General features: G+C 41.4%; 1 protein-coding gene across 6 annotated transcripts in view; it reads right to left on the reverse strand.

Annotated features, from left to right (window-relative positions):
• Positions 1–358: 358 nt before the first annotated feature.
• The window catches only part of LOC311253432 (receptor tyrosine-protein kinase erbB-4-like), a 305,493-nt gene continuing 282,423 nt past the window's right edge, over positions 359–23,428 (reverse strand). For 5 of the 6 annotated variants that reach the window (XM_084347398.1, XM_084347397.1, XM_084347395.1 and 2 more), the window contains one exon: positions 16,736–22,700. In XM_084347398.1, the coding sequence (XP_084203524.1) occupies positions 21,862–22,700 (839 nt within the window). In that variant the 3' untranslated portion in view covers positions 16,736–21,861. Of the gene's footprint in view, positions 420–502; positions 543–4,570; positions 4,600–16,735; positions 22,701–23,428 lie in introns of those variants that run through there. The other variant, XR_014621681.1, reaches the window with a different exon arrangement.

The raw sequence follows: 23,428 nt of genomic DNA on the forward strand, positions 1-23,428 counted from the left end.
ATAGTTAATCAAGCTCTTGTTACTCCAGATCTAAAGCTTGTTTCTGGAGTTAAAGGCCAATCTGCTTTTCATCCCAAAAAATATGCTAATGATGAGACTAAACACCATGCTTTGCAGCAGAATCATAAACAACCGCGGCGTCGTGTCACAGTTTTATTTGCTTGATTTGTGTCGAATCATTTCCTTCCATCTCTCCACGCTCAATCAATTAGAAGACAATAAAAAGCCAGCGTTGCGCCCGTGGTCGCCTCAGCAGCGTTCTCCCCGCAGCCATTTTCTTTCTCCGTCTCCTGAGCATTCAATCTTGTGCCCCGGCAGCGGACCAGAGCTCATCCCGACCTGCCTCCCAAACAAGCGTCGGTGTAATTGCTTGTCAGAGCTGTCTGCGTGCCTGTTTTTTCCTCCACGCCGCCACGCACCTGACAAGAAACACATATTTACACACAAAAATGAAATTACAGGCAATTTGAGAGCAAAAGAGGCTTTGGAGGCGACGCCTTACGATCGAGCTGTCCGAGTCGATGAACTCCTCTCACCCTCGGCTCCATATCAGGTGGAAAACAAAAGGTGGAGACGGAGGAGAAAATGGAGAGAGGAGAGAAGAAAAAATGGAAAAAATGCTTAGGGAGTTCTGAATTGGCCTCCTGAGCAGCTACCATTGTCTCTACAGTTTACTTTTTCCTTTGACAATTAGCTCCTTTTTCTTCCATTTTTCATGTAAAGGTGCCGTAATGACAGACTGCACTGATGCAAAAAAGGAATTAATACATCAGGACTGCATGATTTGCTGTTATAATTACCAGTCTTTGCTAATTACACAGAATCATTTACATCAACATTAATTCAAAATGCTAATTTAACTTCACATCAGAGGATAAAATGTCAAAAAAAAAAACCCAATATACTTCTCATTGATAGTCTAACTTTTACCTTTTCTGTATTATTATGTCTGTTTAAAGGACTCAGGAGGAATTAAACTGTTTATACAAGGTCTCTGACACCTTTAATTTCTTAATGAATGTGTTCACTCAGACAGTCTCAGGGAGAGGCGTCAAAAGCGCTAATTTTTTGGCTCGGCCTGAATCTCACTCACAAAAACACAAATGTTAAGCTTCAGTCTGATTCCTGCTACAGAGTCGAGCGACGTCAACACAGCATGACACAGGACAGAAGTTTGTGGAGGAAAAGATGTGTGATAAGGACCCCAGAACAGGCTAAACAGTCAAAAATATACTATATCTAGCTTAAAAAGCATGTTTTTCAAATGAAGTTTGGTTAACATCCGTTTTGCTGCACCTGTTGCAACCCCCATTATCAACATCTGTGTGGTGTTCAGGGCCAATAGGAATAAACTGAACACATGAAGATCTTTTGATGGGGATCTACTTCATCTGCTGAAGAACAATATTTAATAGTATTTTATTCTTTGTTGTTGTTTTGTTTGTTTGTTTTGTGTTCGAGGACATGGATAGGAAGTGATCTCATCGTTACTCTCTATTGTCTGTTGTTTCAAGAAAACAAAAGAAAATGTGATTATAAATTTGATTACATTTAAAATTTTAAAATTTAAAAAGATTATTTGAAACTTAATTAAATTAAATTTCAAAGGGAAACTGAATTTAAAAATCAAATCAAACAAGAAATTAAAAATACACTTGACTATAGTTGATTATAAATAACAAGACATAATAACAAGTAAAACTAATTTAAGAATTATTTATTTAAAAAAAATTATGTTGAACGTTTTATTCAAACATTGAAAATTCAATTAAATTCAAATACAATTGAAATCAACTTGAATTATTTTGAAAAATCAAACATATTGAAAATTATATTAAAATTAAAATCAAATACAAAATAACATTGATATATATTATACATATTCAATTTATTTATACTTAAGCTATCATGCAGGTATGAAACATTGTTATTTAATCTAATTTATAGCCTTTTCCATGTTTTGTTTTTTACAGTGTACAGTACACTGCACATAGTGATCTTCTCTAGTTCTGATTCTTTGCTGTTACTACATGTTTTTCTCTTTACCTGTATCCTGTTTCTACCCACTCCTGTGGTCTGTCTCTTGTGCACCTTGTTTTTTTTTTTATCTTACCTTGTTCGGTCTCGTCTGAGCTAATCTTATTCTTTACACTGCTCAGTTTTATTGTATTTGCATACTGATGTTTCCCACTTACGCATTCTTCTCACCTTTGTTGCTGCGAGCACTCAGTCTCGCCTACAGGCATCAATAAAAGCCCATAATTTTCCTTTGTCCACAAAGGCTTATCACCTTGTCACAATAAACAAACGAGTCTGAATACGACAGCTGGAAAACATCTGTAAAACAGCAGCGGCGGCGGCACCTCGGCTATGTGGAAAGTAAGAAGAGTGGCACTCTGTATGTCAGCCATGTTTGCGGGTGTTTACTCCTGAGCCGAATTGTGTTTGACATTTGTTCCAGACAGATCTGTTTGGGCCTGGTGGTATTTCGGGATGAGGAGTCAACAGAGGCGAGATGCGCCGCAAAGATGTGAGAAGGGTCGTGATGGGGAAGCCTATGATTGATATTCCCATTAGCCACCTGACAAGGTGAGGACAAGGCTCTGATAATGAATTGTGACACATTAATGAGCTTGTCTAGCACAGACAATACCTGATCAGCCCTCTTAGCATTTAACCTTTGATACCAATGAGGGAAATTGCAGGCAAATAAGGGTTTTGTGTCACAAGAAGACAGAACATGACTTTAAAAACAGAGCGGTAGATAGGTGTTTGCAGCTGATATGGCTCTGAGTTCAGAGGAGACTAATTTGATGGCAGTTAAACTCCAGAGAGTTGTGAACTTGAGCACAAAATACCAAACTTTTTTTCTTGCTTGTGACTTTCTGAAGGGATGAAATCGAATATATTTCTTGTTTTTTGGCTCTAATTAAGCACAACATCCAAGGTAATCCAAGGTAAAATGTCCTACTCCAACACCTGTTTCAACTCAGATTGTGTAGGTTTACAAGTTTCATGCAACTGCACAGACATAAGGTGACACTAATTTGTTTATCGTTATATCCAAAAATTGCTGCAATTGCAGTACAGCTAGAGGAGATAAGAATAAGTTTACAGTGGTATTGAAAAAAACGAAAAAAGAATATTTTGGATGTTGATACCCAATGTTGCTGTTTAAATCACATCACAGTTCTCTAAGCATGCACAGCATATAAAAAAGTAAAAATAATAAGGCTAGTAACCTTAGTGACTCGTCCTGGAAAAATGTCCGTGATTGCATTTTCACCCTCAAAAAAGTAAAATATCGAAACCACACGGGGTCAGAGCTTTACTTTGCTTAGCTGTCCATCATGAAAAATGCAAACCTGAAGTGACAACCATCAAAACATCATTATTTTAGGTTGTTTATCGGCCATTTATTGGGGTGCAAGGACACGAGAGGTTGATTCCAAACATTATATCATGACAGCAAATTTGACAAACTCAATAGTTGTGTTTCCATCAAACTGTCAAACACATTTAGAGTGAACTTTTGATACGTCGAGGAAAAAATTTGAATTGACGTGTTCCCATCCCATCGTGCAACCTGTGCCTCATCCATATTTTGTACAGTCAGTGGTTTTTAGCACCTTTCAGCTCATTGTTTTGCTTTTCCGTCCCGCAACTTCACTATTTTTTATACTTTTCAAGCATAGGATGCAGCTGGTTTCAATTACAAACCAGTAAAAACCCACCGTGCACCACCAGCCTAGCAACAAATGGCAGACAAAGTTGGCGACAGAAGCTGTTGAGCCAGATATTTTCTTCAGGAGTTGGTGGAGACCAAAAACTGAGCAACAAGCAGAGTGAATATATCCCTGGTGGCAAAGACGCTACCTCAAATGAATCCTGTTGCTCCGTATCTGTTAGAAAACATCACAGAATGACTTGAAGCTCATGGTAAAGCTTTTAGTTTTTCTGTGATCCAGCCTAAAGTTTCATGTTAGAAAAACGTCTCGTCTAACTGCACGGATGTGCTGTAAAAATCAATTTCCTCAGCTACAGTGGATACAGTACCATGCAGCACCTTCCTGCTCAAACAAGTTAGTGTCTGCATGCCGAGGTGAATCCACTGTTTGTGTGCGTGTGTTTGTGCGAGTGTTTGTGTGGGTGTATTGATATCCCCCACCTCCTCCACCACCACCACCCCCCCCGCGCCTCATTGGGACGCTGGCCGCCTAAGTCTAATCCCGCGGGAGCTCATTAGAATCAGCGGAGAGGAGAGGGCCCCAGACAGGGTCAGGACAAACTGCACCGCTGCGCTGCATAGTGATGCCTTCCGCTCTGTCTTTATGTCTGTTTGCTTTGGCTGCACGTCAGTTGATCTGAGCGGATGGCAGATGAGAGATTGGCCCGCTCAAGCACTTGACAACCATGTTGAACAATCACACATGCGCACATAAACACACACATATAGACGAATACCGACACACGAACATCTCCATCGGCCCGCTCCTTACGTGCATACGCTCAACGTATGTGTGTGTGAGATGTGTGATCAGGCGCACACACTCGCAAACAGAGTTGTCACCTCGCTGTCACGCCACAGTCAGCAGCGTCCTGTGTGGTGTGTGACAATAAGAGAGGGGTGTGAGCAAGGTCAGACATGCTGCCACCCACGAGACACTCATTAAATGCTTATGAATCTCAAGTGGAGTCCTGCAGATGCATGGCATGTGTGTGTGTGTGTGCTCAACGTCTTTTTAATTTAAACATGCTTTTGTGTGTGTGTGTGTGTGTGTGTGTGTGTGTGTGTGTGTGTGTGTTTGAGCGTGCTTGCAAGTGCAACAGATGTGTGATCTATCCATAACCATGTGAAGAAGATCAAGTATAAGTGAACTTTTGATGCTTAGTTTAAGGAATCCATCCCCATTTGTCACTGTCATCCTCTTTTTTATTAGTATCCAGACCTTTAGCTTCAATAAAAGCACAGTACTGCACTGTAAAAAAACAACTGTAACAAGTAGTTCTTACCTAAGTATCATGAGAGATGTTTACAAGTAAAAGTACTCAATGCAGAAAGCTGCTTTACACACTGATGGGTAGATTAATCTATAATCATAAATCATATTTCATAAACTCATCATGTGTCTCAAGTATTCATCATAAACTGTAACTAGTAACTGCAACCAATAAACCAACCATCCAAAAAACTGATTAACCAACCAACCAACAACCAACCAACCAACCAACCAACCAACCAAAACAATGACCAACCAACCAATAAACCAACCAACAAATAAACCAACCAACAAATAAACCAACCAACTAATAAACCAACCAACAACCAACCGACTGACAAACCAACCAACCAACCAACCAACCAATAAACCAACCAACAAATAAACCAACCAACAAATAAACCAACCAACTAATAAACCAACCAACAACCAACCGACTGACAAACCAACTAACCAACCAACCAACCAACCAACCAACCAACCAATAAACCAACCAACTAATAAACCAACCAACCAAAAAAACTGACCAACCAACCAACCTACTGACAAACCAACCAACTAATAAACCAACCAACCAAAAAAATGGCAAACCAATTAACCAACCAACCAACCAACCAACCAACCAACCAACCAACCAACCAAAAAACTGACCAACCAACCAACAAACCAATAAAGCAACAAACAAACAAACAAACAAACAAACAGATGAGGTAACAAGAGCACAACCTATTATCATGGGTTGTTATGTTCCTCTGGTAGAAAAGGCCTTAGACACGAGTGCATGTTTGGGTTAAACAATCAAAGGTTTAACAGGGTCAGGATAAAGATGTGTTTAGGCGGCTTCTGCTGAATAAGAAATGTAAAAATGTGAGTCGTTCACCTGATCCTGTGCAGCCTCCTCGCCTGTTCATCAACATTCCCCGGGAAGCCTCGGATGGCGCTCCGAGCGGCGTCTGCTACACCACTCACATTTTGAGTTGTACTGAAATGGATGGCGGCGGGTGAGAAAGGCCAGAGATGCTGTTATTGCTCCACAAAAGCCTGTGGACACATAAAGAGTTTATCATCTGGGCGAGCGGCGGGCCAAGCTTGCTAATATCCTGAGGCTATCACAACACTGTCCAATGAAGTCTGATTGACTCCATACATCAAAGAGTGTGTGCGTGCACGTCTCTCAACATGTGTGTTGTCCCGGAGAGAGACGTGAAGAAGGAGATAGCTTTCCGGCGACAATGAAATCACACTCAGGAGCTTTGGTATAATTGGGAAAGTGGTGCGAAAAAGATGCCAGGTTGAGGGAGTTGGTGGAGGCGGTGTGGTCACAGGAGCTCAGTCAGAGAGCAGGAAGGCAGCAGGGTGCTTTTCTACCCCGGAGGAGGGGGGGCACTTATTATGAATGGACGAAACAGCGGGACAGGAGGAAACCGGAACCTGTTTGTTGTTTAAAAAAGCCTTCTCTCTCTCGCTCTCTGTTTATGCCTCCTCTCTCCGCTCTCTCCATCTCGCCGTAATTAGGGTGCTGGCTGGAAGAATGATCAGCTGTCATCCCCAATGGTGGCCTTCCACTGCCTGAATGTCAACACTGTCTGAGACCTCCTGTCTGAGTGAGCAGCACACTCAATTAGAGACACTCAGTCACTGCAGGAGCCGCTAGGACAAACACACTGACACATTTACAAAGCCACAAGCGCACACACACCAGACCTGTAAGACGCCATTTTTTCTTATGCTTCAAGAGTAAATCCACACATAAAAAGGAAGAAGGATGAAAAAAAGAGCACACGCTCATCTTGAGTCATCACAGCAGTAACCCGTCCCAGCCTCCAGTGGTTTCATTAATTAAAACACAGCTTTTCAGGACATAAAAGTAACTATAGCTAACAGTGCCTTTTCTCACATTCCCTCCACAGGCAAACATCACTCTCAGATGAAAGCGGATGCAGCGAGGCAGCGGCGGCGGCGGGGAGGGCGCCCCCTTTGCTCCATTCGGCCGCATCAAAGCGCTCAGAGTCAAAGGGCGAGACACCAAAGAGGACTTTTTCTGCGTCTTTCTGTGTCAGTAACATCTGAGGTGTCTCTTTCGCTTCTTAAAAGTGTTTGGCTGCCTGCTTGATGGGGTGGAAAATGTAGGCAGAGGTCCCAGTTAGCCAAATGGAGATAGAAGTCCACTTCAGAAATTCGACCCGACGGATAACAGTGGCCTTATAGAGTCAGAATCAGCCGCAGGTTCTGTTCAGGAAGTAAGAATGTTCAGGGATAAAGTTTTGCCAGTTTGACGAGCTGAAAGGACAGACATGGTCAATGTATTGACATAAAGATGGTTTCCACTTCCTGCCACCGTACAAAAAGTAAGCCAAAATATCCTGGATACAAGTGCTGCCATTTTGTGTTGGTGAAGTTATTTGGAGCCATGTCCTGAAACCGACTCAAGAGAACAGAAACCATCTCTGGGAAATATTGATTGAAGGTTTTTTACTGTAGTTTTGCCACCAGGGGGCAATATAGATATTTTGGGGAGCTGTTGTGTCGTCCATTTCTTCATACAGTTAATGGTTCAATGTTATTAAGGACAATAGCACCAAAATGTACAAGATCGTCACTATATTTTGCACTTTTATAGGTACAAACAAGGGGATACAGTAAGGAGGCGATTTACAGCAGCTCTGATCAAGACTGTGACCTGTGACGTCGGGGGACGACAAGACACAGCAGGTGGAGACAGGAGTAAGGCCTTCAACACATATGTTTCTAATGTCTGTGTGCTAAATTAGAAGCTATACCTAGCTGGAGGTTAGCTGAGCTTGGCATAAATAATAGAAAAAGGTGGATTTAGCTCTGTCCAAAGCTTATTAAAACCGACTATCAGCATAAACAAGCTCACTAATTAACAAACTATAGCTAAGCGTTTCTTTTTACACTGTATACCACCTTGAAATTAGCCTATTAGGTGACCAAGTACCTCCATTACGACTGTTGTTGAGTTGTATCTCCTTAACTGTTCAATATAACAATATTCTCCTATTGCTACATGCTTCTCTTCCTGATAGTTCCCATATGGAGTCAAGTTTGTCTTGTTTTTGCACCGTTTATTTTACCTGCGCTCATTATCTTGCCATCAAAGTTTGAGATCAGCTCGTAATTCTCCAAAAATATTTCTGTGATTCCTCCGTGTACCACTAGAGGGTGCCATAGTTTTTACATAATAGTGGCTATAACTTGTTTGTTTATTATGTACAGTTTTAGAAAGCTGACAGTGTCAGGCAGGCTGTTTCCCTCGCTTCCAGCCTATGCGCTAAACTAAATTAAGATAAGCTAAGCTAAGCTAAGCTAAGCTAACCACCTGCTGGGTCTAGCTTCATGCTTAGCCATACACATGTGAGAGTGGTTTGAATCATCGTATCTAACTCTTGGCAACACAGACATTTCTCAAACAACTAAACAGGCTGTACGCACAATAACCGTATTAAGATGAATTAGTTGTCGGCTTAATTATTTTTTATGGTAATCATTTAACAGCATTTTCACATCAAGTAAAGAGCAGAAACGCACTCTGTCTGTATTTGCTCAAGTTCTTCACACCGTTCAGCATCATTTTCTTTGACAAATTACAGAGCTGCTGTGGACCATCTGGACGTCTCCGGGCCTCCGTACATGTTCGGGATTTAGCTGATGCTGTTATCCGCAGCGACGTGTGATGGAGTGAGCGGGTAGGTGAGGGTCCGGTGGACAGGAAGTGACTGATGGATGTGCGTTAGCTGTGGCGAGGAATCAAACCGGGGACAATGTGGTTAGTTTTGGTTCCCTCACAACCCAGTTTCAACCCTTCACTGCTGACACATGCGCAAAATGGATCGCTTACAAACCCTACCAGAGCCCAGCAGAGCACGATAAAGGAGTATTACGTGGTTTAAACAGCATTAAATCTCATCATTCTCCCACCTCCTGTCTGGGTGATTTAAGGATTTTTGTGTGTGTGGTGCTTTAAAGAGGTACATTTAGTAAAATAATATGAAAGTTGTGAGTTAAGATAAGTAAAGAGATTCCTTCCAGGCTTTTCACGAGTGCACATGTTTGAAAATGTGTGTGTGTGTGTGTGTGTGTGTGTGTGTGTGTGTGTGTGTGAGTCGACGTGGTAATTCTGCAAGTGTGTGTACTTTTAGTGCGAGGAGAGAAAAGAGAGGAGATTGAGTTTAGAGGGATGGAGAGACTTTGCGGGCCCTGTGGAAATTAGAGCTCTCCATCTCTGTCCTCAGGCCAGTCTGTGTGTGTGTTTGTGTGTAGGTGTGTGGGTGCATGTGTGCGTGTGTGTGTGTGTTGCAAAGGGGGTCAGCGCAGGAAGAAAGAGAGAGAAAAGTCGGATATCTCTCAGTGAAAACCTTCAGTAAGCCACACAAAAAAAGAAGCACTTGCCAGCCGCGAAGCTGTGGAGGCGGATGTGTGTTTGTGCGGGGGAGGGTGTGTGCGTGGGTGGACGGACAGGTGCGTGTTTACCTGGAAGAGTTTGTTTGTGAGAGAGGCAGCGTTAAGAAATGAGATATGATGGCGTATGGGAGTCCAGGGAGGCCGATTATTAAAACAGAATCATTTAAACTGAATTATTGTTTTTCATCTGTGTGCGTGAGGCTTTGTTTTCTAGTCTTTTGGAAAAACAAGCGCTAATTTGCTTGTTTTAGGCCCAAAACGACAAGGTGAGGAGTGTTTTTTCATCTTTTGGTGACACACTAAGCCATTGTCATGGTTGACTTCGACAGAAAGTTGGGTGCATCGTATCATTATTGAGATGACCGTGAGAAACGACCGTTAAAACACTTTCGAATTTAGCTAAAATGTAGAAAATCTTATTACAAATTTTATTTTGAAGTTTAGACGAAGATGAAACCAGAATCAGTTTTACTCTCAGTGTCGCTGTTATCCTGGCAGTGTTTTGCTTTGATGGCATTAAAAATGACTTTTTAATTTAACATTTGTATTTTGGCTGTGCTGTAATGGTGCATTATGAAACAACAACAACAACAACAACAACAACAACAACAACAAATAAGCAATAAAATGGGATTTTTAAATTGAATTTGATTTTGATTACATTATTGTATTTTATTTTTGGAAGCTTTGCTCTTTCATACTGGTCCATTAAACAGCAAATCATTTAATCATGACAATTACAATAATAGTGTTATAGTCATGTTACCAAAAAAAATAAAGGCACATACCGTAAAAAATCAGAGCAAACATTCCTGCGTATCTCGGGGAAATAGCATTCTGCGAGACAGACAGAGCCATTCATTTAAAATATGAATACTTTAATTTTCAGAAAATCTAACCGAACTATCAAAGCTCTGCAGTAGTTTACAGATTGTAAGACAACCATACGGCCCCCAGTGCAGATCTCAATCCTAAAGACCAGAACATATTTGTGCATTCATGTCATGTCAGCCTCGTGGAGCCTCTCAGTAAACAGCTTGTTGCGTGACTCAGCATAAAGACGACTGCCAAACGGCTGCTGGTGTGATCTCGCACAGAATGAGGCGTAGACACATAGTTTGGTCTTTACATTGATGGAGGCGTTTCTTATGTGTCGTACAGAACTTTTTAAAAAAAACCTGGAGCATCTAGCAGTATTGTTACGATATATTAAGTCGATAGCTTAAGCTACCATCCACTTTCTGTCTCTCCTGCTCCTTGTTTCTCCCTCTCAGAGGTGATTTTGTGCAGCTGCCCTCGACAGAGTGCCTCAGGCTGTTGTGCCCAACCTTTACCTCGATTTGGCCTGTTCTCTCTATTTCCCTCTCTTGTTTTCTTACTCTGCTGCCTCCTGATTACTATGTTGGGTGGAAAAGTTGCCTCACGGGAAGTTGTCTTCTCGTCTCATTTTCCTCCCTCCTCCTCGTCTTCATGGTAATCTGCAGCTACAGTCTGGACCGAGTGTCTTCATCGGCCGGCTGCAGATAGGACTCCTCGGCTCTGTCTTACCCTCCAGACTTTTAGTTTGAGCCTCAGGCATGGAGATGGTTTATCCCACAGGTGTTGACTCAAGCTAGTGGAAAAACGCTGATCTTACATCCACAAAAGTGTTGAGAAAATGTGTGCTCTTACAACAAATGGGCATCTTTTCAAGATGTTCAACGTTTCACAGATTTAAAAAGTTGTGAGTTTAAGATTTTATTTGTTTGGTTGCAGTTGAGCCGATAATGAGCCTTTTGTTTTGCATAGTATCGGATTAATCTGAATAAAAACAATTTAGTAAAAGGTGTTATAAGAAAAAATCTTTTCCAAATGATAAAGCACAAGAATTATGGAGGACCAAAACTGACTAAATCAAAAATAAATCACTCAATAAATGAATAAATTAAATTAAATGCACCAAAAAATAAAATATTTTTCATTAAAAAAATTCTAAAAGTAAAGAATTTTTGAATAATTCAAAAAATAAATTAATAAAATGTGACATGAATTGATATTTGTTTTAATTTTCCACTGTATTAATTGAATTTGTATTAATTCCCTTATTTATTTACCTTCCATTTAAATTTCCGTATTAGGTGTTTATCAGTTAGTATTCATAACTAATAAACAACAATTTAAAACAGATTATTTCTGTATTTATTTCTATGTTGTGCCAGCAGTGGTCTATCTTTACCCCTCCCTTCAAAGAAAAGTGCAAAAAGAAAGTAAGGAAATAAATTGATTTAAGGTAATAAATAGGGGAACAATGCAAATGGGGAAATGATTCATAAATACATAAACAAAAACATTAAAAAAAAGTTTTATAAAGGAATACATACATTTGAAAACCTTATGGGAAATATCCAGAGGTAATTAATTATAGAAGCAAATTAAAACAGAAATGCATAAATAATAATAATAATAATAGTATATTTAGTGTGTTGAGTTCATTTATTTATATATTTCATTTGGATTTTGACAGTTTTAGCCCTCCATACAAGAAAGTCCAGTTACTGTATCTGTACCTTTTATGAATACTAATGACTTACAGATTACCTAGACTTCTTATTTAAGCCATAAAAAGTCCTCTGAAATCACCGCAGCTCTGACCAGTCTCGGGTTAAATGGAGGCGGAAAAGATTAAAATCCAAAAACCACCGCGAGCTGTCAATATTTTTACAGCTCCGTTGAGACTTTTATGATCTTGGAAATTATTCACCATGTCTTAAATTGCAGCTAAAAATCTGTTTCTTAGACGTACTTTTCTGCTGATGTTGGATGGAAAACCTTCTTTCATTCTCCTCTGGATCTCAGTAAACATCACTCGCGTGCTTGCGCGTAATCGTGTGCAGTCATGACACGACAGGGGAGATATCGCCTCATGGTGGGAGATAAGTGTGATGTATGCTTCATATCTTTAAACACATTATGGAAGCAGCATAATGGGCACATTCCCAAACGTAATTGCACATTACGCAACAACGGGGGCCTTTTCCATGTTATTAGAATGTAAATACACCATCTGACGTTAAAAGGAGCAATATAACACGTCGGAGTAATGATGTCGAATTAGCGTTGACGTGATGAAGAGCGTAAAGCGGCAGATTAATACAGGAACAGATAAACACTTTATAACACTGTCTGCCTCGCTGTTGCAGCTCGGATCAGACGCACTTCAGAGGTTTGAAAGAGGATTTTCATGCTACTGGTGTGGAAATGCAATAGAAATGAAAATCATAAAACAACTTCTGACTTCCGAGCTAACAAAAGTGAATAAATGAATAGCTAATTGACCTTTCAGTTGGACCTGCAATTGTCCAAAGGCGAGGGGTATTTCTGACTACATGATTTTGTTCGGTTACTGATTATATTAAAAAAGCCTTTTTAACTTCTTGCACATCCACTTTGTAGTGTTTTCACCCTTCGTTGGAAACCTGGAAGTCTAGGCTAACGTTAGCGGCTCATTCCTCTTCTTTTTCGTTTGGGAACGTTTACACTCCAGCAACCCAGACAAACTTGGTATCAGAGATAGAAGAAAGTCCCCTGAACCCATTGTTTAGTCCTCAATCTAAAACCTTTTCCTCGTTATACTGTTTGAAAATGGAAAACGATAACGCATTAGGCTAATCCAATGTTTACCTTACTTGTCCAAGTAAGCTAACCAGCCAATCAGTGGTGTTTGAATCAAGTGTGATCTTGGATTTTACTGATCATACATATAAGAATAAGACTTACGAGCTCAACACAAAAACAATGTTGTTTCTATGTTCCCATATCGTCCACAAGGATCATTAACAGCTAAAGATGCTAACTTTTTGCTTGGAACATGCAGCCTGAGTTTAGCCTCAGTGTTTTAGTACGATATCATGTATGTGGCTAACAAATTAGCCCTCAGGGTTTTTTTTTTAATTCATCAGTTAGATCATTAAATAATCAGCTGGAAGTTGTAATTTTACTTTTGTAATTTTACAAGTAGCTACAGCTGGCAAAATCAATGGTTGCCGGCGAGAAATGAAGAATTGCTAAAGTGTGACGAAGTCTGGATAACGTGTTGTCTGGTCTTTTTGTGGGGATTGTTTTTGGCACTTGGCACCAAAGTGAACCCATAAACATAATTTAATACATCTTCTACACAATTCATATTTCACGTTTCCACACCTTAGGCTACTATACAATATAGAGAAAGCAATAAAAATGCTGAAGTTGTGCTGGGGGATGCTATTTTCCCTTAAACTTGTGTCTGTATTTTCACAGGAGGACAGAAAGGCAGTTCCTGTCTGTTTGCTTGGTCCGACTGAAGAACAACACAATATCCCCCTCAAAACAGCAGCGCTCAGTGGAGGTAACTGTGTCCGCCTCAGGGACGAGCCTTTACACAGTGCTAAATCACCGGTGATGGCGTCTTTCTGCCGACGTAGCTGAAGTAAATGGTTAAAACGATACTCAGTTGGAAAGGTAAGAAGTTACACTTTACTTTTACACCATTGAATTAATGGAAAACATCACACGATCATTTATTCTGGCAGTTAAAGTGAACTTTTGATCAGGACGTTACACGCTACTGTGCTAGAATAGGCAGGTTTACCGGTGTAACGACTACAGACGGCAGATATTTATGTTGTTCACTGAAGGTTGAATCTACGCTGTCCTTTTCCAACATTAAACATATATACATCCACTGCAGCCCAGGCTGAACTACAGCGACCAGATGTTTAAATTTTCAGGCCTACATATTTGTATTCTTGTGTTTGTACTCAAAGTTTGCAGCCCGCTCAGGCAGATATATTAGCTCGCTGATATGAAACTGTATTGTTTAGTTTCCAATAACAATTTAGGTGGAGCAATTCTTCATTTTCAGGTAGTTTCCCTAGCACACCCTTGAAGAATGTCACTTTATACATCAACAAACTATATTGGTCTCACGGTTTAAACGAGAATAACTTGCAAACAAAAAAAACAACACATAAAAGACGAATCTCGAGCAGTCCTTGGCTGCAGAGGGTTGTGTGGGTAAAACAACCCCGTCAAGGTGACACGCCGCAATTAAACAGCGGCGGTCTGTCGGGCGATGAGCTGTCATCGCCGAGCTATGTCACAGGTGTACAGGGCAGCTGTAAGTATAATTGCTACAGGCCTCCGGGATGGAGCCCAACCCCCGTCTCCTGGCGGCGATAGCAGGCTTCACTGGAAGATCAGCTATAAAGGAGACTTGTAACACATTGACAAATGGTTATACAGCGGTTGCCAAATTAACAATGACCTCCCCCCCCTTTGCTGTCTGGCGAGGGTGATAATGTGCAAAGTCCTGTCGGGAAGAGTGCTTAATGTTCAAGATAATCTGTCTATTATGTGAGTTCAACATTAGGAAGGGAGTGAGTGAGTATCAATTAAATTTTCCTTTCCGTAGCAAATGGGAAGCATAATTTTTTTGACAGTGATTCAAGCGGGCAGACCTAATATAGATTTTCTGAACAAGTAGCTGTATGTGAATATAACTGGAAATAGTTCAAATAGCGTTACTCTGCAGCAGGAGGCCCCCCCCCTGTAAATGACTATAGTGGGACTAGATGTGCTTACTAATTGAGTCTCAGTGCTCAGAGGGAGCTAATAGACAGAAAAGAGGGAGAAGGAAGAGAAAGGAATCGGGGGTTTCTGTTCATAAACAGTGTTTACTTAAAGCACCCCATCGTCCTTATTAGTATTAATAGCAGCGACTTCAGAAAGCTCATATTCTGCCATTGGACGGTTTTGTATTATTTATGATCGAAATGAAAAAGCCTGGGAAACGCAGCTGCAACGGAGGGAGAGCGCTGCATAGCAAACGATGTTGCCTATGCCAGTTTACATAACCAACAGTCGGGGTAAACAGGAGATTAAGCGCAGCACGGGAGCGAGAGAAAAGCGAGAGCAAAATGTTATATCCACACATTAGCCCGTTCGAGGGAGAGCTTTTTGGGTAGGAAGGGCGCTCGGAGAACACTGCGGACCTTTTTTGATGCAGCTGGTCTTCATCTGCAAGTCCTTTTGAGCATGAAAGCGTTGGTGCGCTGCAGATTTCTCGCCCTCCAGTGCAACTTCTGTAATGTTGATCTTAAGAAGTCGGGTCAAAGTAGGCGCGCTGCAACTCCAGAGCGTCCTCGCCTTAATTAAAGACACCATCTGTTAAATTTTTATTATTGAAGCTGTTAGAGCAACCGAACAGGGGGCTGCTTTCATTTTCTGCTCTATTTACAGGCGGCAGGGTGGCGTGTCGAGCAGAGGGGGATCTGGGCCTAGGAACCCCGAGCTTCCCTGCTGAGGTGTCTTTGAGCAAGACACAGAATCCCTGTGGAAGCCGATGTTGCTGATTTTCATCTTTAAAGGGTAAAAGTTCAGTTTATTTGCAGGTTCTTGCTATATATCACATATAACCCTTCTCAAAAATTACTTTGAGAATAATTTTCTCAAGAACATGCAGAACTTTCCTTCTCGCAATGTGTTTTTCACTGTATTTGTGTCATTTAAACAGCATTATGACAACATTTTAACTATGTAGCTACATATTCAGCCCGTTCTTAGACAAAATATACCTTTATAAAGAACATTTCCAAAAATATATTATCTCCAAATATCTGCAAAATATATATTAATATATAAATAAATACATAATGCATCATCAAAATGTATATTCATTATATTTTGTGATATAATATGTCCATATTAAAACAGATTTTTAATTTACTGTATTACAGTAGTCAATAGCTCATTGTCATAAGGGATGGTTGCGTTACTCGTCACATATTTAGATCCAATATATTTACATTGTTGGTTTTTGTCATTATTTGTGTCAATTTAAGTGTTAAGTCAATATTTTTTACTTAGTAATTACATATAACACCAATATCAAGAACTGACACAAGCTTATGTTTGAAATTTGTGTAATTTTCATGTATTGTAAAGAAAATTACCACATATTTTTAAACATTTTTAAATAATAAAATGTTTTATCTTGTAATATATGCAAAATATATTGTAAATAATAGATTTTTAAACACAATCAGTATTACAAATGTATATTCTTTGTACTTTATAATATGGTCTTTGAGCAAAATGACAGTATATTGCCATTTATTACCAAATATGTGGACTCCCTACATATATTTACATTAATTTTCAATATATGACATTGTATTTGTCAGTATAGTGTATGTCAATATATGCTTTATTACTGCAGCTACCACAGTTACGTTTACATGTTTTAGATGTAAGACAACAACAAGAGGCACAAAATCACCACCAAAACCACAGCAACATATACTGAATCAATCTTTATTTATATTAAATTAAAAATATACTTTTGACAGATTCATGTAACAAACATGAGGAACGGTATTTCTATGATATAAAGCTTTGGGTATGGTTTCAAATAACGGGACACTGGGGGGGAAGTATGGGAAGCTAACGTAGGCGAGGAGGAGTTATATCGGGGAACGCCTTCTCTCCACTATGTCTCCTCTAAAAGCATGCAAAACAAATCAGAAACCAACGTAACAACAGGTCGAAGGCTGTGCTCTGCCTTTCAGGGAGGAAGAAGAAGAAGAAGAAGAGGAGGTCAGACTTGGCTCAGTAATATTTCCAGTAGAAAGTACGCAGAGAAGGTAACGCTGGAGTCCAGGTTATCTGGGTCGGTTGGCAGCACTGGTTTCAGTTTTTATGAGAATCAGAAAGAAGGGGAGATAAAGAAGGTATCGTTCGCTTGTTGTTGCGGAGGGGTCTTCTCATTACTGAGTGTAAAATGAAATGTGGCAGACATGGGGAAGTGAAACACAGATATACACCCTCCCACCACCACCACCACTTTTTTACCACTTTTTTACAGTGTTCACCTAAACTGAAACGTTACATGAGGACAGCCACGAAGCTCTGGAGGAAAAAAAGGGGGCCACTGAACAGAGTTTTTCACATGAGAGAGGGGGTCAACAAGCACTTTTTTAAAATCAAACTCCCATTAGTCCAAAAAGGTACACTTACATAAAGCAAATATGTACGGCTCTTTTTTGTACAAGTCGATATAAGCAGGAGAAAACAGCAGTAGGAGAGAAGACCATATAAATTCAAAGCATCGCCTCCCTTATTTACAAATTCACCACGTCGGCCGTTTCAGTGCTTTTTATAAAAATACTATTCACATTTGTTGCTGAAGTGTTTGTTAGATAAGTTTTTGGAGGAAACCCCAAAGATTCTGTACATTTATACTGATCTGATAATTTAAAACACAAAATGGTAAAGCGATGATTTGTGCAATTGAGGCGCGGACAACTTAATAAATCGCTGGCGGAGAATGACGAAACGTGTTAAATAATGTACAGTGATTGACACGATAGTGGAAAATCTCATCGATTCAAGTCTTTTTCCTTGAAAAATTAACCGTGTAGGGCACCGTAAGCGAAAAACAAACCCCATGAAAGATTCCAGAAATTAGGATTTCCATTTTGTGCTACTGAATTCGGGTTAAAAAATCTGGTTATGTCTTCCCTTCGCTATATTGTTCCATCAGTGGAGAGATACAAAGGTGGAGGGCAGAAAAAACACTCACTTTGGGAACCATGCAAGTTGATATTGTACTATACATTAGACTCGTAACGTCGCCTATACGCTGAGGATGAGATAACGGAGGATTCACTTCAGTACAACATGGCTACATGCCTCTGCACCTTGGCTCGGAGGAAAACGGTAAAAAGTAGAAAACAAAGAAAAAAAAGGGTAATCGCTCTTAAACACCGGTTGCCATGGTGTGTTCTTGAACTGCCATGAGCCGCAAGAGTGTTTAGGCCTGAGACAAATAGCAGCAGGCAACACGAGCCGACGCCAAGGCAAAAACACGTTTGAAGCAAGAATAATAGCGAGCGGAGGGGAAGAAATCATCGCTTCTACAGAAAAGGTCACCGAGGCCTTTTCGGATGACAAAAAACAAGAGTTTTACAAACTCTTCAGGTTCAGGAATGTTATTTTTCTTCCTGTTCTGGCAATGAACTCATGAGGAGGTTCAATTAGAAAGCGGAGGGTTTGCTGAGTGTCTCGGATACTCTGAAGTGTTCTGGAGAACATGCGAGGCCGGTCTGCGGTATAAATTTAGGCCAACGAAGAGAGAGAGGAAACCGATGCATGTTTTTTCTTTTTCCACCACCATCACGCCTTTTTCTGTTTTTTTCTCCTTCTTCTCGAAAAACCCAAATTTGGCAGACGCTTCCGTTGCTCTGTATAAACAAGCTCAAACGCACCATTAATATTTCACATTGATATTAAATGCTGTCTCTATTTCATTGAATTAGAGCTCCAAAAGGGACTACAAAATACTCCTTCATCAAATAATCATGATATCATCAAAGCAGCATTATAAATACTGTTTGAAGCAAACAAAAAAACTCGGACACAAGGACATTCATGAGGCTGGCCAGTACCACCAAAAAAGTGTGTATCCTTCGTGACCTCCCGGCCGCGGCACCATCCTTGGACTTCCGCTAAAAAGCATTTTGCTTTTCTGAAGTGGTAAACGACCAGATAAACAAGTTGAATATTTCAGTAACGAAGGGCGGAAATCCTTTTCTTTCTACCCACGAGTTTGATCAAAGTGCTCCACGGGGAGGAGAAACATATACAGCTTACTTAGACGAAACACTTTCACACACACAGACACACAGACATCAAAAAATACAGAAAATAAACGAAGAAACAGCTCGGACGTGGCTCTGCTTATGCCGCAGGATGATGAAAAGCTGTTAAAAGCAATGACAAAGCAATAATGTTAAGGTTCCACAGTTAATGGCTGGGAAAACTCACTCAAGGTTCACGAACTACATGATTTTTGTTCATATCGATTGAACTAAGATGTGATTCTAGTGAGATATTGCAGGAGGACCTCTGAGGCTGAACCATCATTACAAAATTTCTCGCATTGATCTCCGAACGTTTGGCAAGCTTTGTGGTGTTTTCCCACCCACAGGTGCTCTTCTATGGCTTGGCGGAAGAAATAATGGCTGTTAACACCAGCGCTTTTAGCAGCATCGACTGGCAGTTTGCCTGCAGAGGCATCAGGAGGAAGGGCTGAAACATTTTCTCTGGAGACCAAAAGGGGGCAATCAGTGCTCAATTGGGGATCGCAAGAGTATAACTCAGTTGGGATACTTCTGTTGATGCTGTATTGAGTAGTTTTTTACAACACTGATCTTTCGCTAACCTTATTTATGAGCTACGAGTGCTTAAATAAAACCAAAAACAGTTCAAAACACTTTATGTAGCTGATACTAGCAGATACTGGATCATAAGACAGGATATTTTGTCGTAAAACATTAAATAAGCTCAGTTGGCTTAGTTTTCTCCAAAATGTATTTGCTGTTGGATATAAGTCGTATATGCACATAATTTCTCAGAGACGAGGTTGGTAGGTTAGTAGTTTGTGATTAGGTCCGCGCAGATGTGGTCCTGGTCTTTGATGGTTATTCTTTAAATAATGTAATGGTTTAAAATTGTGCAAGTTGCTTATCCGTCACTAACAAATCTTCATGGTCAGGGTGATCAATTGGTTGCATGAACGCCGATGCGATGGCAAAACAAAGCTTTGGAGCACAGTTGAGAAAGAAAAACCACAGAGACTGCATCCATTTCCTTTCTATACCGGGCAGTACCTTGCCCGAATCTGCGGTCATAGAGAGGAATAGGTCTTCAGAACCAGCAGTCCAAGCCACCAAAATGATTCCTTCTGAAGAAAAATGTATTAATTTTGGCACAGTTTCAACAGATTCTACATAAAGCCTCAGGTTCATGACTTAAACCAATCCAATGGAGAAAAAACAAGACAGTTGAGGTGAGATGATGAAAATCTCCCAGAGGTTTGATGCTGTCGGGCGACACAATGAGCTTTAAAAGAAAAATGTGTTTTCTACTTGACTGCAGTCATATGGTGGAAGCCTTGGTTTGAGGTCGGACCGGCGTCGAGTCTGGTGAGCTGTCGAGTTTAGCTGTCGAATGCGTCAACACCGACTTCTACCACATCGCTTTTTCCACAGATACTCCCTGTGGGGGAAAAACTGACTAGCTAATATGTGAACACACACATTCAAGCTGACATAAACACACACACACACACAAACGAAGTTTTTCCTGTGCTCTGCTGGTGCTGTCTTGTTCATTCCTTGAGGTCTTCATTAGGCGGCTCGTATGAACTCTCCTTCCCCTCTCTGTAGATTTTTTCTCTTTCTTTCGCTCAATCTCGGTCTCTATGATCACCACTTTGAGCTCGGTTGTGTTACGGATGGTCTTATCACACTGTTGGGCAGATACAGCAATTTCCCCAAATACCCTCCCACTCTGATCGCGAGACGCTCTTTACTCATCTGCGTTAGCTTCACGATCTGAGAGGGCACACCAGTGTATAAAAATCCATCTTTCTCAGCACCGCAACCAGTGTTTATAAAAATGTTTACAGTGTATTTTTTCCCTTTCGCTTGGAAAAAAAGCTGTTTTTTTGATCAGCTTCTCAGAGTAGACAGCTGCAGTCAAGCAAAAATAACAAAACAGCATATATGCCCTGCGTGATTTCAGGCAAAGTTTTAAAAGTCCATGGTTGAACTACAGATGTGAAAAGGAGGGATCACTGTAGTTTTGGCCATCACAGTTTCACAGTTACAGTAGGAAGATGAGATGAATTTCACATATTCGATGGAAAATTTGAGAACATACATGTAATCCTATAGGCAAAAAGATTGAATATGATTGATCGGCTTCCAGTGCTCCGTCTTTTACTGGAAGTCACTCTCCTGACTAAACCTTTCAGTCTTTTTCCCTCCGTATTTTGCTGTCTCGCCTCACTCCACAAGGTCATTCACAACACAAGACATCTAACAGACTGTGTTTGCTCCGTCTGTTTGCCTATCACAGAAACCCTCGCAAGAGTTTTGTTCATCCTCAGACCTTTATACTGGAAAACCCAAAAAAATAATACAACATCTTGGTTCCTCTCATGAACCTGACACCGCAGTGGCTGGCAGTGAGTTCCGGTCCCCTAAGTCGAATCCATCTTGTTTGTCGCCATTCTGGTCTACCTCGCTGGGACAACACGGTACGTCCACTGCTGGGTGACAGTCATGTGTCCGTCGTATGCTGAAACTCAGTGACGTGAAGCACAGTCTCTATCTACAGAACAGAAATGGACTGGATTGGATAAAGTGAAGGTGTCTGAGTTGGGTCTGCTCGGGTTCCGTTCGGTCCACCTCCTTCTGATGTCGCTACGGTCTACGGCAGATGGCACGTTATTTGGAAAGAGTTGGGGGGCGGCTCTTGTCGTGGCCGCTCCCCGATCTGTGTGGAACAGTGGAACCGGAGAGGATGTCTGGGTTGCTGGAGGCTAGAGTCAGGTTGAGGAACGTTTAAGTGGAAAGACCTAGACCACAGTGTTCCGCTGCCGGTAGGGTGGAGGCGGCAAGACGGTGCCGGATTTCAGAGAAAACTCGGACATGTATTCAGGGTTTTCAGCTACCGCCGGCCGTATGTGTCCGTTCTGCTTATAGAAGAGCTTGGCATTGGTTGAACCTCCCTGGGCGCCATCAGGGATGGCCTGGTTGGACGATTTGGGAGGCAAGCTGTGCTGCCAGTATTCTGGATTGTCAAAGGTCACCTTCAGCTTCTTCCCGCTGACTTTACCTGATGTCAGTCCACCATGCTTCAGCAAGCTGGCGGGGTGCATGGTGCCGTGGCTCTGGTAGGCTGGCAGGCTGCCGTGCCCGATGGTGGCCGAAGTGGACAGGACGCCTGACTGGCACACCTGGGCTTGGGCAGTAGTTCCTGTTTGGCTCTGGCCGGCGGAGAGGCCACCTGGATTGACAGGTTGTCCTGCAGGTTTGATGGTGTGATGGGCGTGGAGGATGTGGGTCGGTGGGCCGTGGTGGCAAGGCATGCCAGATGGAGAGGGCTGGGTCGTAGGGAGGGGGTAGTGAGGCAGGCTGGTCTGGATGGTGAGCGGGAGGTGGGAGCCTGAAGTTGTGGCCGAGATGGAAGAAGGAGGCTGGTTTGGGAGGGGTAGACCGTTTCTCCTCAGGGCTTCCAGACCCAGCTCGGCAGGGCTGTGGAAGGTGTTGAGGTAGAGGGGCTCGTTGATGTACTCATCCTCTCCCTTCGGCTGGCTGTTGGGTGTGCTGTGGTAGCCCGGGTTATCCAAGGCGTGGATCTCACCGTTTTTACGTCGTGAGACAAATGGGTTTTCCTCAATGGGATTCAGGTATTCTGTAGCACAGAAAAGGGAGCGGGAACAAGAGCAAATGGTTTATAAGAGAATAAGACAGACAAACAAAAGATCCAAGAAAATTAAATAAAGAGAAGAGAAAACAAAAGAAATTGAAAAAGATCACTCGCTAATGAGGAGAGAAGACGGAGATGGAGATGATAATGGCGATAATGGCAGCCACTCAGGACCAGACGGGCAAAATGCCAGAAGTTCTTTGGCACCGGAAACTCCATCTGCCGGGGGTGAAAATGCCAGCAAATGACCCCTCTTCACTGATTCCAAGCACTATAATAGTGGGGTGCGAAACCTATTGATTTTGCCCACTCTTCCGTTCCTTGACATTGCATCAGATGCATTTTGCTGCAGGCTTTGTTATATTTCGAGCTGCTCAGAAATCAAAGACGCTAGTGCAAGAGCAGGGCTGATGGACTGAATTATGATCAAAGGCAAAACATGACTCTGTAGTAGCTGACATACACCGTTGATGGAAACTCGGCAAGAATTTTAATCAATGGTTTTTGAAATGAAATGAACGGGCAAAATGACGAGCAGAATATACTACAAAAGATCGTATTTACTCTGGGAATGAGCAAAGAGATGACAGGATACAGAAACGGTGAGCAGGGCTATAATTTGCAGTAAATGCAAGATTCACTTGTTTTACATTTAAATTGTGTCTTTGTGGAACAGCACAGAGGATTGCGGTGTAGTTATTTCCACAACACAG

Source organism: Pagrus pagrus (assembly GCF_965226575.1).
Source record: "Pagrus pagrus genome assembly, chromosome: 24".
In the NCBI taxonomy this organism is placed as follows: Eukaryota; Metazoa; Chordata; class Actinopteri; order Spariformes; family Sparidae; genus Pagrus; species Pagrus pagrus.